Source organism: Passer domesticus, chromosome 8, assembly GCF_036417665.1.
Source record: "Passer domesticus isolate bPasDom1 chromosome 8, bPasDom1.hap1, whole genome shotgun sequence".
NCBI classification, from domain to species: Eukaryota; Metazoa; Chordata; class Aves; order Passeriformes; family Passeridae; genus Passer; species Passer domesticus.
In genome coordinates this window covers 9,828,625-9,843,968 of record NC_087481.1, presented here as the reverse complement: position 1 = coordinate 9,843,968, position 15,344 = coordinate 9,828,625, and the positions used below count along the sequence as shown (strand labels likewise).

Here is a 15,344-nt window from a genome sequence, read left to right as displayed (position 1 = left end):
CCTCTGGGAAGGTCATTCCAGAGAGAAAGTCCAGCCAAGTCAGAAGGGTGGAGAAATTCCAGCACTAGCGTTGCTAGGTGATGCAGGCGAAGGAGAGCACACTGCCCCTTCTTGGGTGCAGTGTTCCATGAGTTGAGCAAACACACCCGTAGGCAATAATCTGGCTTGGTGGACCAGACAGACCTGGATTTTCAGAACAGGATCTTTTCCTTTCCCCGGTGGTCTTGGCTTTCATGACGATCGAGAGGCAAAAAATGAGGGAAGTTTCGGACAGACTCTCACACGACCCCATGACTCACGATTGTCTTGAAAGGGTCTTCATCAGCAGGTCTCAAGTCTCCTTCACACTGGTAGCATACCTCAGAAAACAGGGACACTATGACAGAGAGAGAGGAAAAGAGAAGGAAAGATAAGAAGAAATAAAAGAAGGGCGAAAAAGAGAAGCAATTAGCAAAACAAAATCAAAACAATTTTTTAGCAAATAATTAAATAATAATTGAAAATTATCAAAATAATATTATAGCTTGAATAATTGGAACAAACTCACAAATTATTATAATGACATTATAGCTTAAATAATTTGAAAAATCACAAATGGTAACAATCAAATCAAATAATCAAAATAAAATCACAAATGGCCAAAAGTAAAAGCAATAATTAAGTAATAAAATGAATATAAATTTAACAAAATCACAAAATGGAAGGTAAAAGGTTTTTCAAAACACATCTACTGATTCATAATCGCCTTGTGCCAATTGTCTTGGGGACGTCCATAGTAAAAAGGACGTCAGCCAAATTGTGTGCATTAATTATGGACGTCAGTCTTGTTAACCGTTTCATCATTCTCCAATTCATGACAAATAAGATTGCTGACAAAACAAAACCAATTGAAACCAGGATCAAAAGGACAACAATAGGATGACACATGGTGTTCAGGACACTTGTGGCAGTTGGTGACCACCCAAAAAGAGTATCCCACCACTTGTGTTCAGCATCTCTCTTTACTCTTTCCATGACACGATGTATTTGTTTTACATTGTGATGAACAGTTACCAGGGTCTTCTGCCCATCTTTCTTGATCTTTCTCAGAATCTCAGCCAGGTCCTGGTGGAGCAGCAACTGCTTTACCAAAGTGAGGTTCATCCCAATTGGAGTAGGTATCAATTTGTGAATCAGGGTGTAATTGGATTGCAAAAGCTCTGCTGAGATGAAGAACAGAAAGAAAAAGAACTGAGCAGCACATCCTGTGTAGGAGATGTTCCTGGTGTCCCAGAGGGAATTGTGCATGGCTTTGGGGACAGTGGTGCAGATGGAGCCCAGGTCGCTGAGGGCCAGGTTGAGCAGGAAGAAGAACATGGGCGTGTGCAGGTGCTGGCTGCAGGCTATGGCGCTGATGATGAGGCTGTTGGCCAGGGGGGCAGCCAGGGAGATGCCCAGCAAGAGGCAGAAGTGCAGGAGCTGCAGCTGCCGCGTGTCTGCCAATGCCAGCAGGAGGAAGTGGCTGATGGAGCTGCTGTTGGACATTTGCTGCCTTGGGGTATGGGTATTTATAGAGGATTTGCACCTGTCTGGGAAGGAAATGGCACTGCCAGATTGGACATTTCTTCATTCTCATAATCATGGACTGTTGAAAGAAGACATTGACAAATTGGGACCAACTTCTCAGAGTCAATCCTATGTATTTTATTTGGAATCCCCTCAAAATTATTTCTGTTCCTATGAGGGAATTTTCCTAAACATTTTTTTTCATTTGGGTGTGTGCTGCTGAATTACTGCCTCATCTTCAGCATTGCTGTCAGACTGACCACTGGGTGGCCACAGGTAAAACAGGGCTCCCTGTGTAGTCAGGACAGTCAGACCAGGTAGAACCACACAGGTGCCCTTTGATAATTTCATCTCCAACTATTTCAGGTTGATCAAATTTAAATCATGCTTGAAAAATAAAGTGGACCTATTGAAAGTTTCAGTTTCAAAGCAAATTTCTCTAAACACTTCTCCCTTTCCCTGTGCAGCTGGACAGGAAGGTATACCAAGGGCTGGTCTGGCTGTCTGCTGCCTGCAGTTGTGCCTATTCGGAGCTGTTTCTCGCTACCCAAGCCTTGTCCCTGCCAGTGCTGCCAGAGCCCAGCCCAGCCCTGGGGGCTCAGCTCTGCCCTGCAGACCCCTCCCAGCACAGGGCACTGCCCAGGGGCATCTCCCTGGCAGCAGGGCCCTAAGGACAGGGCAGACAAACAGAGATGCTGCAAGCCAAGGTGCTGCTGCTGCTGACTGGAGGGAGAGAAGGCTGAGGAGGCAATTTCTGAGGGAGATCTGAGGCACATCTGCTGATGCCCAGGCTGACAGTGCAGGAGTTTCAGTGACACAGCCAAAGCTGACAGCCCCTTCCCTTTAGGAGAAAGCTGAGAGCAGCCCTGGCCATGTAGCACCATCTCCACAGCAGGAGGAATCTGCCCTGATAGGGGTCGCTCCTGCCACCTCCAACTTCTGCCCTGCAGTGTCCATGGGGAGCTGCCAGGCAGGCTGAGAGCTGCCCCTGGCAGGTGGCACATCCCCTGGGCTGGCCAAGAGCCCTGAGGGCTGCAGGACCTGCTCAGCAGGACAGCCCTGGGCAGCCCTGGCTGCAGCCCCAGCTTCACCCCCTGCAGCCGTCCCTGGCAGCAGGAACTGTCCTGCCCTGTCCCTCTGATGGTGCCCAGGGCAGCCCTGCTCTGCAGCACATCCTCCTCCTCCTGCTCCCCTGCCACAGAGAAATTGGGAGAGTCCTCCTGGCACATCCCCCAGGCTGTAGGGTGTGCTGGCTTCAGGAGATCCCTCCAGGAGCACAGGGGACATTTCCCTGCATCCACTGACTCACCATGTGGAGGGCTGTGAAGATCTTTCCCCCAGTGAAGTTTCAGCTCAATGACTTCCTCAGCCTGTCTCTGCCTGGCTCCTGTCCCCTCAGTGCCTGCAGGTAGAGCCCTCAGCCCTGCTGGGCTGGGAGAGGAGCTGGTCCTGGGAAGAGCTGTTCCTTTAAAGCTCAGCAGCACAGACACAGAACAAAGACTTTAATGACCCTCTTGGGACATGGGTGTTGTTTACATCAGACTCAGTCCCTGAGAGAGCCTTCAAAAGACTTCTCCAGAACTCAAAGTTAAATTTAAACTCCAAAGTTTCTTGAAGTTTTAATGGGTCCCACTGAGGGACATGACTGAGAAAGTGTCCCCAGGTTCCAGATAGAGCAGAACACTGCAGGCAGTGATGACAGCTGGGGACAAACAAGGCAAAGGGGTCTCTGTTGCTGAGCAAACCTGGATGTGTTTCAGGAATGTAAAGGGCCAAGGCCTGAGCCCCAGCCCCTGGCAAGGCAGATCCTGTCCCTCCCTCATTGCTCAGGGCCCTTCCCGGGTGGGCACTGGCATGTGGGGATGTGCAATGCCAAGGGCAGCACCATGGGGCGGCCCCTGCCAGGCTGCTGAGCAGCGACAAGGAGGCAATGAGGCCCCAGGGCCTGCATGGTCACTTGTCTCCTGCTCCTGGCTCAGGCCCAGGGCCAGCAGCCATGGCCAAAGTGCTGCCCAAGTTGGCTCTGTCAGGGCCTTGCAGCTGCTGCCCATCCCTGTGCCCTCTGCAGCCCAGGCTGTCCTACGGTGTCCCTGCCCTGCGCCTCTGTCCCTGCAGGCTGTCGTCATCCCCCGGCTGCCCCACCTGGCTGGCCCCTTCCTTTGCTGACAGCTCTGCCTCCTGCCTGCCTCTGCCTGCCCACACAAAGCCTTGGGCTGCTCCAGGCTCCTTCTGCACCACAGCCCTGCCCTGCCCTGGGGGAGGAAACTCCTTTCTCTTCATGTCCAGTCTGGGCCTCCCCAGCTGCCCTTGTGTTGTGTTCCACTGCAGTAAGCAGCAAAACCACTCCCCCAGACCCCAGAGTCTCAGACCTCAGGCAGGCATCGATGACCAACAGGGAAAGGAAGGCAACAGGATGGGTCTTGGTTTAGCAAAGCCCAGGATCCTTTATTGTGCCAGGGACCAAGACAAGAAATGAAGGGGGAGAGGGAGTGGTGGCTTGTCATGGGTTTTATATGACAGGGTAGGGGTGGAGTTTAGGGTCGGGGTCCAATAGCAGAAGGAGCAGGGGACTGCAAAGGAGTGGATCGGGGAGGACAACCAATGGAAAAATCTATGGCGGGGACTTTGCAGTAGAATTTGAACCAATGAGAATACAGAAAAGGAAAAATGTTCTGTGGCCACTCCTTTTTTGACCAGATGGGGTGGAGTGTCATTTCCTGGGCTTCCAGGGGCACATCCCACAGGGTGGAGGGGCAGAATCCTCTTTAAATCACGCTCCTCACTTGATGCTCTCTGTTTGGGGAGAATGCCTGCTTCCTGGGGCAGGGGAACTTCAAACCCTTGGTGCCATTATTTCTTTCTCTGGGTGTTTTATACAATGAAGAAAAACTCCAGCCTCTCTGAAACCACCCTTCAATCTCTCTTGGGCTGCTCCTGTTCTGTCCTCATTCTCCACATCACTGAGCCCAGAGCCACCACCTTCTCCCTGCTGGTTATGTGATGAGGCATCCAAACCCCATCTTGGGAGATTTTTGGTTACTTTCCAAGGTCTGTGAAAATGGAAAAAATAGTGATCATCATTATTTTGTCCCACATCTTGCAGTAAAAGAACAAGAGTCAATATCTCTCAACTGAATGAGGGTGGATTTACATTTGTTAGAAGGAGAAATATTTTACAATGATGACAGTGGCACAAAACTGCAACTGTTTTTCCAGAGAACTGGATTCCCCATCACAGGAATCACAGGAATTGTCCAAGAGCAGGACCTTTGTGCAGCCTGACCCAGTGAAACAACCTCATCCCCAAGGACAGAATTCCTGTTGTGTGGGTTCTCTGATGTGCTGGGTGCCCTCACAACGCTTCTGGCCAGAATGTCTGCTGAGGGCAGCCAGGCTGCTGCAGGGGCAGTGACCTCACAGCCATCACCATGGCAGCCCTGTCCCCTGGGCCATGCTCTCCCCTTTCCTCTGCTCCTGCCTTGTCTCTGCTGGCATGAAGAGTTTTGTCACTCATATCTAGTCCCGAAGTTGCAGGGGCCAATGGCTTCCCAGGCAGGCTCCTGGAGCAGAAGTGGCTTTTCAGAGCCCAGGCAGAAATGAGCCCTGAGGCAGCAGCTCTGCAGTGCTGGCCACCAGGCCGGGCTGCCAAGGGAGGCTTCTGGCCATGGCCTGCAAGCAGCTGCTGCTGCCAAGGTGCCTTTGGTGCCTCAGGCTCTGCCTGGCACAGCTGCCAGCACGGCACTCTGCCCTTGTGCCCGAGCCCTTCCCTGTGCTGGGGCTGGCCTGGGCCTTTTCCTGCAGCGGAACCTGCCCTGCTCCTGGCACAGGAAAGGCAGTTCCTGCTGGAGCAGGAGGCTCTGCCTGCAGTGGGCTCCCAACAACTCCAGCAAGGCCCTGTAGACTTCAAAATTGCTTCCTGGAGCACTATATTCAAATAATTGTTATATTTCCCGTATTGTGGAGTAAATAACTGTTTTTTTAAAAATTTACTCTGTGGTGTAAATAAGGCATGTAATCTAATCATGATCAGAATCAATCAGAGCTGTATTTATATAAATATATCTGGAATTCCATTGTTAATCCTGTGGGACAAATTGAATTAAGGTTCAATACTACCTGTCCAATCTTTTACACCTTTGACAAAGTCTAGGCCTGGGATTCGATCCAGCCGCTCCCAGTCTCCTCTTTCAGAAGGAATTTTAGAAGTCTAGGGGTCCTGCAGGGGTTTGAGGATCCATGGTGGGTGTTGGGTGTCATTTCCCCACCTCATGACTCAGCAGGAGTTTCTCCAATAAAGAAATAAAGCTTTTGCCTGAAGCTCCCACTGTGCCCATGACAGGAACACCTGTGAGTGTCTGGGACATCCCGGCTCTTTGGCAGCCTGGGGACTCCTGGGATGTCACCATGGAGCCCCCGTGAGTGCCTGTGACAGATCGGTGCCTTTGCAGCCCAAGGTGCCCTGGGATGTCACCATGGAATGGCTGTGACTGCCTCTGAGCACAGGGCTCTTTACCATCCCCAGAAACCCCTGGGAGGTGTCCATGGAGCCCCTGTCTCTGCCTGTGACATTCCAGCTCTTGAACAGCCTAGAGACTCTTGGAAAGCCTCCATGGAACCCCTCTGATGGCCTGTGACAAATCTGATCCTTAGCATGGCAACCAGGATTGGGACCAGTAGGGATGCTTGGTTTCCACAGGGTGGGGTTCAGGAATGGGATTCCCCAATTTTCAGGTCCCGCTAAAACCATGCTGCCGATTGGTAGCCTCTTGCCTCCCATGGAAAGCACAAAAGGCAAAGATCCTGGGCTAGGATAGGAACAATTTATTGGGAACAGCAACAAGATCAGGAACAAACAGGAACAGCAACAAAAGGGATAAGATAACAAAAGGGATAAGAAAAATGGAAAACTACAACTCAGCTGACTGTGTCTTCCCAGACACAATTTCCTCCTGCCAAGAAAGGACACTCTTCTCCTCGTAGGAAGATAGAGAGATTCCCTTTCTTGCCCATGGCAATGACCTGAGAAGGGAGTGAATGTAACGACACAGCCATGGCCAAACCCTCATGTTCATCAATCCCACATCATGCCATCGGCAGGGGCAGGAGAAGGGACAGGTGTCTTCCCAGTATGGATCACTGGGAACATAGATCACCAGGACTCTGACCAGCATGGGTCATCCAAAGGGGGTTGACGCTGCAGCAGTGCATGAAGCTCTTCCTGCAGTTGGGGCATTTGCAGGGCTTCCCTTACTGGTGCCTCTGTTGGTGTCTGGTTAAATTAGAACTGTGGGTGAAGCTCTTCCCACACTTGGGACACTCGTAGGGCCTCTCCCCACTGTGGATGCGCCAGTGGGTGATGAGGGTGAAGTTTTGCTTGAAGCCCTTCCCACAGTCATGGCAGCGGAAGGGCCTCTCCTCGTTGTGAATCTGCTCATGCAGGCAGAGATGTGAGCTGGTCTGAAACCTCTTCTGACAGGTGAGGCACTCATAGGGCCTCTCCCCAGCGTGGATGCGCCGGTGGGTGACGAGTTGAGAATTGCGCTTGAAGCCCTTCCCGCAATCAGGGCAGAGGAAGGGCCTCTCCCCAGTGTGGATGCGCCGGTGGGTGACGAGGTGGGAATTCTGCTTGAAGCCCTTCCCGCAGTCGGGGCAGCGGAAGGGCCTCTCATCGGTGTGAATCCTTTGGTGCCTGAGGAGATTGTAGTGGGTCTGAAACCTCTTCTGACACTCAGGACATTCATAGAGCCTCTCCCTGGTGTGGATGCGTTGGTGGGTCACAAGGGTGGATCTGTAGCTGAAGCCCTTCCCACATTCCCCACACTCGTAGGCCCATTCCCTGGTGTGGATCATCTGGTGGCTGATCAGGTGGCTGCTCCACCTGAAGCACTTCCCACACTCCAAGCACTTGTAGGGCTTCTCCCCATCATGAAGCTGCTCATGGATCACCAGCTCCGATCCCTGGCTGAAGCCCTGTCCACCTTCCTGGCACAGGGTGGGTCTTTCCTCCTCACCTGGGCTGGATTTGGAGCCCCTCCTCCTGCAGTATCTCAGGGAATTTTCTTCCCACTGGATTCCTGTGCCATGGAGCCACTCAAAACAGCCTCTTCCACAAGGTTCTGCTGTGGAGATTTGTCGTTGCTGGTCTCCATCCTCAGCTCCTTGTCTGGGGAAGGCAGGGCAAGGAGAGGATGGGATTTGCCTCCGTGCCAGAGGGAAGGGGAAGGAGATCCTCCCCGTGCATCCCTGGCAGGATGGCGTTGGAAGCAGGGTTGTCCTGCAGCCTTGGGCTGTGCTGTGCAGGGAGATGGAGCAGGAAAGAGAGGGAAATGAGCTGTGACTTCCTCCTCACCTACCTGGTGGTCCCAGGACATCTTCCTCTTCCTCGCAGCCTTCTTCTCCATCTGGCAGTGGTTTGGGAATGGGAAATTCTGTTTTGGGAGGAAAACAAGAGATGAGTGCATTGAGTTTTGTACAGGTTTGAGGGCAAACCAGGAGGAGAGTCTAAGCCAGAATTACAATTTAAGAAGAAAATTAAGATCAAGGCAATGATACAGAAACACTGCCTTAAATGGAAAGAGTCAGGATATAACGTGAGACCCTGTTGGTCAGGGTGCTGGTAGCAGTCCCATTAAATGGCGGCTGCAGTCCTGTTGCAGTGATAAACGTGATTCTGTCGAAGCTGTGATCCTGTAGAAGGGTCTGGTCTTCCTCTGACAGTCGAGTGCTGGTGATGGAGCTCTTGTCCTCTGGGAATCCAGTAGGCAAGGTGCTCCTGGTGTTACAAGTTTCAGCTTATATCTGGGTACAAATGGTTGGCTCCTCCCCCTGGGCGGAGCATCCCACAATGGGATGATGTCATTTTACCAGTCCTGCAGGGACACTCAATGGCCCATTCACAGAAGAGAGCCCCTGGAGTGCATTATCAGGGCTGAGTCATGGAAGAGATAAAGAACACTGCCCTGCCTGTTTATAACAGTTTGTGAAGATGGTGATGGAAAGCATGCATTTGGTTACATCTTGCACTGCAACCTGAAACAGTGGGATAATCCCTGCTGGGGGGGTGAACATCACCCCCCTTACCCAAACTGGCTCAGGTGTAAAACCCTCACCCTGAGAAGGTCACACACACAGGGGACAATGTGTGTGTGACCTTCACTTGCCCCACCCCAGGGGAGGTCTCTGTCCCTGTCACTCTCTTGCCCTCTCCCTTTTTTCTCTTTTATTCCATCTCTCTCTACCTCACATTTACTGTTCAATAAAATCCACTTTGCATTTGGTCTCGTTAGCACCTTAATTGGGGCAGAGGCATCTCTCTAACAATTTTCTTAACCAGATTGTGTACAATATTTTGGCACAGTGCGTTTAGGCAGTGTTGTCTGACCCCAAGTGCCTTTGTCAGCAGCATGGTTCCCTCCTCTGTGGGAGGAGGGCTGTTTCTTTCCAGAGGAACTCTTGGAAACTTGGATGCAAATTCCTCTGAGCGACTTGTGGGAGAACTGATGAGGAAAATGGCTGTTGTGGGTGGCCAGTGTAAAGAAAATATTTTGTTGTCTTTCCGTGAAATGTTTGTTAAATCACTGGAGGAAAGTGAGCAAATGTTACCATTGAGGCTGACAAGGTTCATTCAGGTTGAGGAACACAAGGCTACTAAACGTCCCAGAAGAAGCCCAGCTCAAGTAGCTAAATTCCCAAATAACTCCAGAATTCTGAGGCTTGGGGACTTTGCCAAATGTGAGAATCATTATTTTCTGTGTTCCTGTCACCTTTGTCACAGCCACACAGATTTTTTCCTTCCTTTCAATAATCTGTATTGGGTCAAATTTTCACTTTTTCTTTTTCTTTTTTTTTTTTTTTTTTAAATCGGAATCTTCCAGCAGCTGAGCTGGAGCTGTGCAGGAAGCGATGAAATTTGGAGTTGACACAGAATTGCTTCTGTTGTTGGTTTATTAATGTTTGGGATTTATTTGTATTTTCCTCACATGTGACTTGTGAGAAAATCAAATATTCATCAAAGTGATTTATGCAGATTGAAGTTTGATTTCTGCCAAGTTTATTTTGTCCAGTGCTCAGGGGATGCTGGAAGGGTCTCTGTGCCTCTCACCCTGGGGGATGCTTGGGAAGGGCTTGGGGGGGGTTGTCCCTCTCACCCCAGGCCGTTCTTGAGGGGGTGTCCCTGTCCCCCAGGGGGTGTCCCTGTCCCTGTCACCCCAGGCCATTCCCCAGGGCGTCTCCATCATTCTCACCCCAGGGAATGCCTGGGGGCTCTCCGTCCCTCTCAGCCCCATGCCAATGGGGTGCTCAGGGCATTCTCTGTCCCCTCGCCCTGGGGGATGCTCAGGGGTCTCCATCCCGCTGGCCTCAGGCAATGCTTGTGCAGGGCTGGGGACCAGGGGCTCTGCATCCCTCTCACCACTGAGGGTGCTCGGGGTTGGGGGGACTCTCCAACCTTCTCATCCCTGGGGAGGCCGTGGGGGTCTCTGTCCCTCTCAGCCCTGGTGTGACCCCTGGTCTTCCCTCTGGTGCCCAGGGACAGGACTGGAGGGAACGGCTGCAGCTGAGTCAGGGCAGGCTCAGGTTGGATGTCAGGAAAAGGTTTTTGCCCAGAGGCTGCTGGGGCACTGCCAAGGCTCCCCAGGGAAGGGTCCCAGCTCCAGGGCTCTCTGAGCTCCAGCAGCGTTTGGACAGCGCTGCCAGGCTCTGGCTGGCATTGTTGGGGTGTCCTGTGCAGGGCCAGCAGTTGGACGCCAGGATCCTGATGGGTCCCTCCCAGCTCAGCCAGTTCTGTGCATCTGGGATCCCATGACCCATAGCAACAGGGTCCTGGTGATGGTTGCCTGCTAAGGATCAGATTTGTCACAGGCCCTCAGAGGGGTTCCATGGGGACTTTCCAAGTCTCCAGGCTGTTCAAGAGCTGGAATGTCACAGGCAGAGACAGGGGCTCCATGGACACCTCCCAGGGGTTTCTGGGGATGGTAAGGAGCCCTGTGGTCAGAGGCAGTCACAGCCATTCCATGGTGAAATCCCAGGAGTCCCCAGGCTGCCAAAGAGCTGGGATGTCCCATTCACAGAGGTTCCTGGCAGAGTGGGAGCTTCAGGCAAAGTTTATTACAGAGGCTCCTGTTGGGTCTCGAGGTGCAGAAAGGAGCCCCAATAGGCCCCCCAGTTTCCAAAATACCCTCAAGGACCTCCAGGATTTGTAAATCCCTGGTGTGAGAGGAGCCTTAGAACAGCTGGTTCCAACCCCAGCCCTAGACTTTTCAAGAATTTTTATGTAAAGAATTATAAAGGTGGAATTAGACCTTTATAGAATTTGTCACACAGAATTAAGGCTGGCAAGCTGGAGGTATTTATATATATATTCTATAATGGTAATGATTAGAAACAATTATCTTCAAAATAATCAGAAATATTTATTCTAAGGTATAAGAGCTGTAACATATTATATTGTATAGAGCACTAGGCAGTGATTTCAAAGCAATTTTATTAAAGCAAAACTAGTAATTAAGCAGAACAAGGATGGTGGGACTGAGTCCTTTGGCTCAGCCTGGAGCTGTGACCTTGAGCAGTGTTCCCACTGCAGGGAGGAATCTCCACACTCCGCAAGAAGGGAAATGTCAGGAGGTGCTGCTGTTAAAATTTGGGACGGGGCTTTTCTAGTCTGAAGTGCTGCCCTGTCAGTCAGATGTGCACAGGCTGGTCCATCTTGGCAGCTCTGCAGAAGCTCTCAGTGCTGGCCCTTGGGTGTTCCTTTCTCTGGGGATTTTTCCAGCTCTGCCACAGCTCCAGCTCCCTCTGAGAATGTGGAACTTTGAGATGGAGGAGTCAGGCTGGTTTCAGCTTTATTCACCCCAAAAGCAGCATGACCCCCTCCTTCATTTCCCACTGGGGGCTTTGTAAACAGGGCCTTGCTGGAGTTGTTGGAGCCCATTGCAGGCAGAGCCTCCTGCTCCAGCAGGAACTGCCTTTCCTGTGCCAGGAGCAGGGCAGGTCCCGCTGCAGGAAAAGCCCCAGGCCAGCCCCAGCACAGGGAAGGGCTCGGGCACAAGGGCAGAGTGCCGTGCTGGGAGCTGTGCCAGGCAGAGCCTGAGGCACCAAAGGCACCTTGGCAGCAGCAGCTGCTTGCAGGCCATGGCCAGAAGCCTCCCTTGGCAGCCTGGTGGCCAGCACTGCAGAGCTGCTGCCTCAGGGCTCATTTCTGCCTGGGCTCTGAAAAGCCACTTCTGCTCCAGGAGCCTGCCTGGGAAGCCATTTGCCCCAGCACCTTGGGCACAAGATATGAATGACAAAACTCTTCATGGCAGCAGAGACAAGGCAGGGGCAGAGGAAAGGGGAGAGCCAGGCCCAGGGGACAGGGCTGCCATGGTGATGGCTGTGAGGTCCCTGCCCCTGCAGCAGCCTGGCTGCCCTCAGCAGACATTCTGGCCAGAAGTGTTGTGAGGGCACCCAGCACATCAGAGAACCCACACAACAGGAATTCTGTCCTTGGGGATGAGGTTGTTTCGCTGGGTCAGGTTGCACAAAGTTCCTGCTCTTGGATAATTCCTGAGATGGGGAATCCAGTTCTGTGGAAGAACAGTTGCAGTTTTCTTCCATTCTCATCGCTGTAAAATATTTCCTCTTTCTAACAAATGTAAATCCACCCTCATTCAGTTTAAAGATACTGACCATTGTTCTGCCACTGCAAGATTTGGGAGAAAATAATTTTGGCTATTGTTTCCATTTTCAAAGACTTTGGAGAGGACCCTTGTCCCTGCTCAGCAGCCTGGCGGGGGCCGCCCCATGGTGCTGCCCTTGGCATTGCACATCCCCACATGCCAGAGCCCATCCCGGGAAGAGCCCTGAGCAAGGAGGGAGGGACAGGATCTGCCTGGCCAGGGGCTGGGGCTCAGGCCTTGGCCCTTTGCCTACCTGAAACACATCCAGGTTTGCTCAGCACCAGAGACACCTTTGCCTTGTTTGTCCCCAGCTGTCATCACTGCCTGCAGTGTTCTGCTCTATCTGGAACCTGGGGACACTTTCACAGTCGTGTCCCTCAGTGGGACCCATTAATATTTTAAGAAACTTCAGAGTTTCAATTTAACCTTGAGTTCTTGAAAAGTTCTTTGAAGACTCTCTCAGGGGCTGAGTCTGATGTAAACAACACCAAAGCCCTGAGAGAGTCATTAAAGTTTTCCAAGTCCAATTATGGAGAAATATTTCAAAGAGCTTGTAAGACATACACATGCCTGTTTTAAAGGGTTTCTTTTATTACATTTCTCTTTAGATCAGAGGTTATTGCAGCATTCTGTGATTGATATTGACCCAGGGTCTCTCCTCAGGCACTCTGGCCTGCTCAGAGAAGTTGTGTCTTGAGCTCTGACCCAGTGTGGACAGCCTTGCTCCACATTCCCCAGCCCCATCCTGTCTGTCCTCACTCACCTGGGACCTGCTGTGCTTGCAGAGCTGGCTGCACTCAGCCTAAGAGGGGTTTTCCCTTTTTGAAGCAATCTCAAACTCCTGACTTTCGCCACTGAACACAGACACACTCCTCAGGTGTGTGCCAGCCCAAGGTGCCACCAAAACCACTGCAGAGCTGCCCTGGGCCAGCTGTGAGGGTGGATCATCAGCCCAAGCTGCACTGGGCCACTGCAAGGGGCTGTGGCCATGGACACTGCCCTGACCCCACTGCTGGGTTTGGCTGACACGGCAACCCTGAGAAATTAAACTGTGCTTGGAAACACTGGGGAGGACTGGGACATACTGGGAAACACTGGGAACACTGTAGGAGACACTGGGATATACTGGGATTCACACTGCGGAGGACTGGGACAACCTGAGAACACAAGGAATGCTGAGGGAGAATCTGGATGGACTGGGATGGACTGTGGGGGTACACTGAGACACAGTGGGACATGCTGGAACATACTGGGATATACTGGGAGTGACACTGGGAGTGACACTGGGGCATGGGACATTGCAGGGAAGACTGGGAGACACTGGGGCATACTGTGGATGGCATTGGGAGGAACTGAGAGGGACTGGGAATGAACTTATGTGTATTGGGACAAATGGTCTCTACTGGGAGGGCCTGGAGGGGCATAGTGGATGTGCTTGGTTGTACTGGGGATGAACTGGGCAATACTGAGAGGGACTGGAAGGATTGAATGGGCTGTTCCCACCTCTGCCGTCTCCCATTTGCCAGAGCTCCCGTCCATCACCGCTCACAACCAAACAGCCCAAGGGATCGGGGCCTCAAGGGCAGAGCCTGATGTCAGTGCCATCTTTTCGGTTTTTCCTACAACTCCTGTCATGCTCCAGTCGCAATTGAGCCCCACTGGAGCCGGGACTGCAACGCTCGTCATGCCCCGCACTCCACAGAGCCCACCCCGGCATCCACCCCCCATCTGTCCCATAAGTGCCCCCCGACCCTCCAGGATCCCTCAGTGCCCCTCAGAGCCCATTCGGGACCCCGCAAAAGAGTCCCCGGATCCCCTGAGTGCTCCCAGCCCCACAGATGCCCGGTACAGCCATTTCTGGGAATTCATCTCCTTTCATCCCCCGCGGCCCCAGAGCCCCTCATAACACAGCCCCGCGCCTAAAACTGATGCCGTGCCATGCAATCTAAACAGCCTGATTGGACCTCTCCCAGCGCCCCCTAAATGCTCCCAAACAGTTTGCATTCCCCCCGAGGACCTCAATTTGTGGCTCGGACGCAAAAGTGTCCCCCAAGTGCCTTCCCGACCACCAAACGCCACGTTCCCACCACTTCTGGGACTTTATCTCCCGTCATGCCCCACCATCACCAAAAGCCATTGCAGCTGCGCCTAGAACTCCCGTGATGCTCTGCGGCCCGTTAAACCGTATTATACCCGCGCCTACAACTCCCGTCACCCCCCGCGCCCCAGAGAGCCCCGTTCGAGCTCCCCAAGGGCCCGCCTGGACCCCGAAGGGCCCCAAATTCCCCTCCCTGACCGCCAAAAGCTCCTGTGGACCGCCAAGTGCTCCCCTGGACCCTGAACTGTCCCTCAGAATCTCTAAGTGCCCCTCCAAGTGCCCACCCAGCTGCCCCAAGTGTCCCCCAGACTCCCAAGTTTTCTCTGAATTCCCTCCCCAGACCCAAACTGCCCCAAATGTGCCCTAGAAACATCTCCAGGAACCCCTAAGTGGCCCCCTTTACCCTGTCTGAGAAAATAATAAAAAATATGACAAAAGGTCAAAAAATAGCAAAAATTAGCATTAAGGAGAAATAAATGGCCAGTAGTGGTGAATGAATAAATGAAGGGAATTGTTTTATTTAGAACCAATGACAACCAATTTTTTTGATTGCTAAAAATGTATACTTTTTTTTATTAAATATAAAAGGTAATAAAATATAGAGTAATACTGATATAAATTTAAAAAAACTAAAATGATATTTTTTAAAATTAATAAATTTTATTTATTTAAAAAATGCATACTTTTTTATGTTTTGGGATGTCAGTCCCAGGTGCGGGAAGTCAGACATGTTGAGGCTGGGGGTGAGGAGCAGCTTGTCCAAACACGGTCAGCCTGCAAGGGGCTCATCCTTCTCTGTGCCCAGACCTCCTAAGGAGACATTCAGCATCAAGATCACTTCGGGAATGCTTCTATCACCTCTTTTCTGAATTGAAAAATAAAAAACCACCCATATGATTAAATCCAAACATCATGTGTTTGGTGCACTTTGACATCTTCCTCCTTAACAGAACTCCAAACTGACTCCAATCACTGCTGAAGCCCTGGAGACTTGAAGACAATTGAAGGGAGACAAAGAGTTCCTGAGGGCTTTCTGTGTTTTAATC

The 15,344-nt window shown here is 51.7% G+C and overlaps 1 protein-coding gene across 1 annotated transcript in view; it reads right to left on the bottom strand.

Annotated features, from left to right (window-relative positions):
- Nucleotides 1-6,792: 6,792 nt before the first annotated feature.
- The window catches only part of LOC135305580 (zinc finger protein 7-like), a gene marked incomplete at its 5' end in the record, with an annotated part of 49,438 nt that continues 40,886 nt past the window's right edge, over nt 6,793-15,344 (bottom strand). Inside the window, one exon of the mRNA XM_064429314.1 lies at nt 6,793-7,523. Coding sequence (XP_064285384.1) covers nt 6,793-7,523 — 731 coding nt within the window. The remainder of the gene's footprint in view (nt 7,524-15,344) is intronic.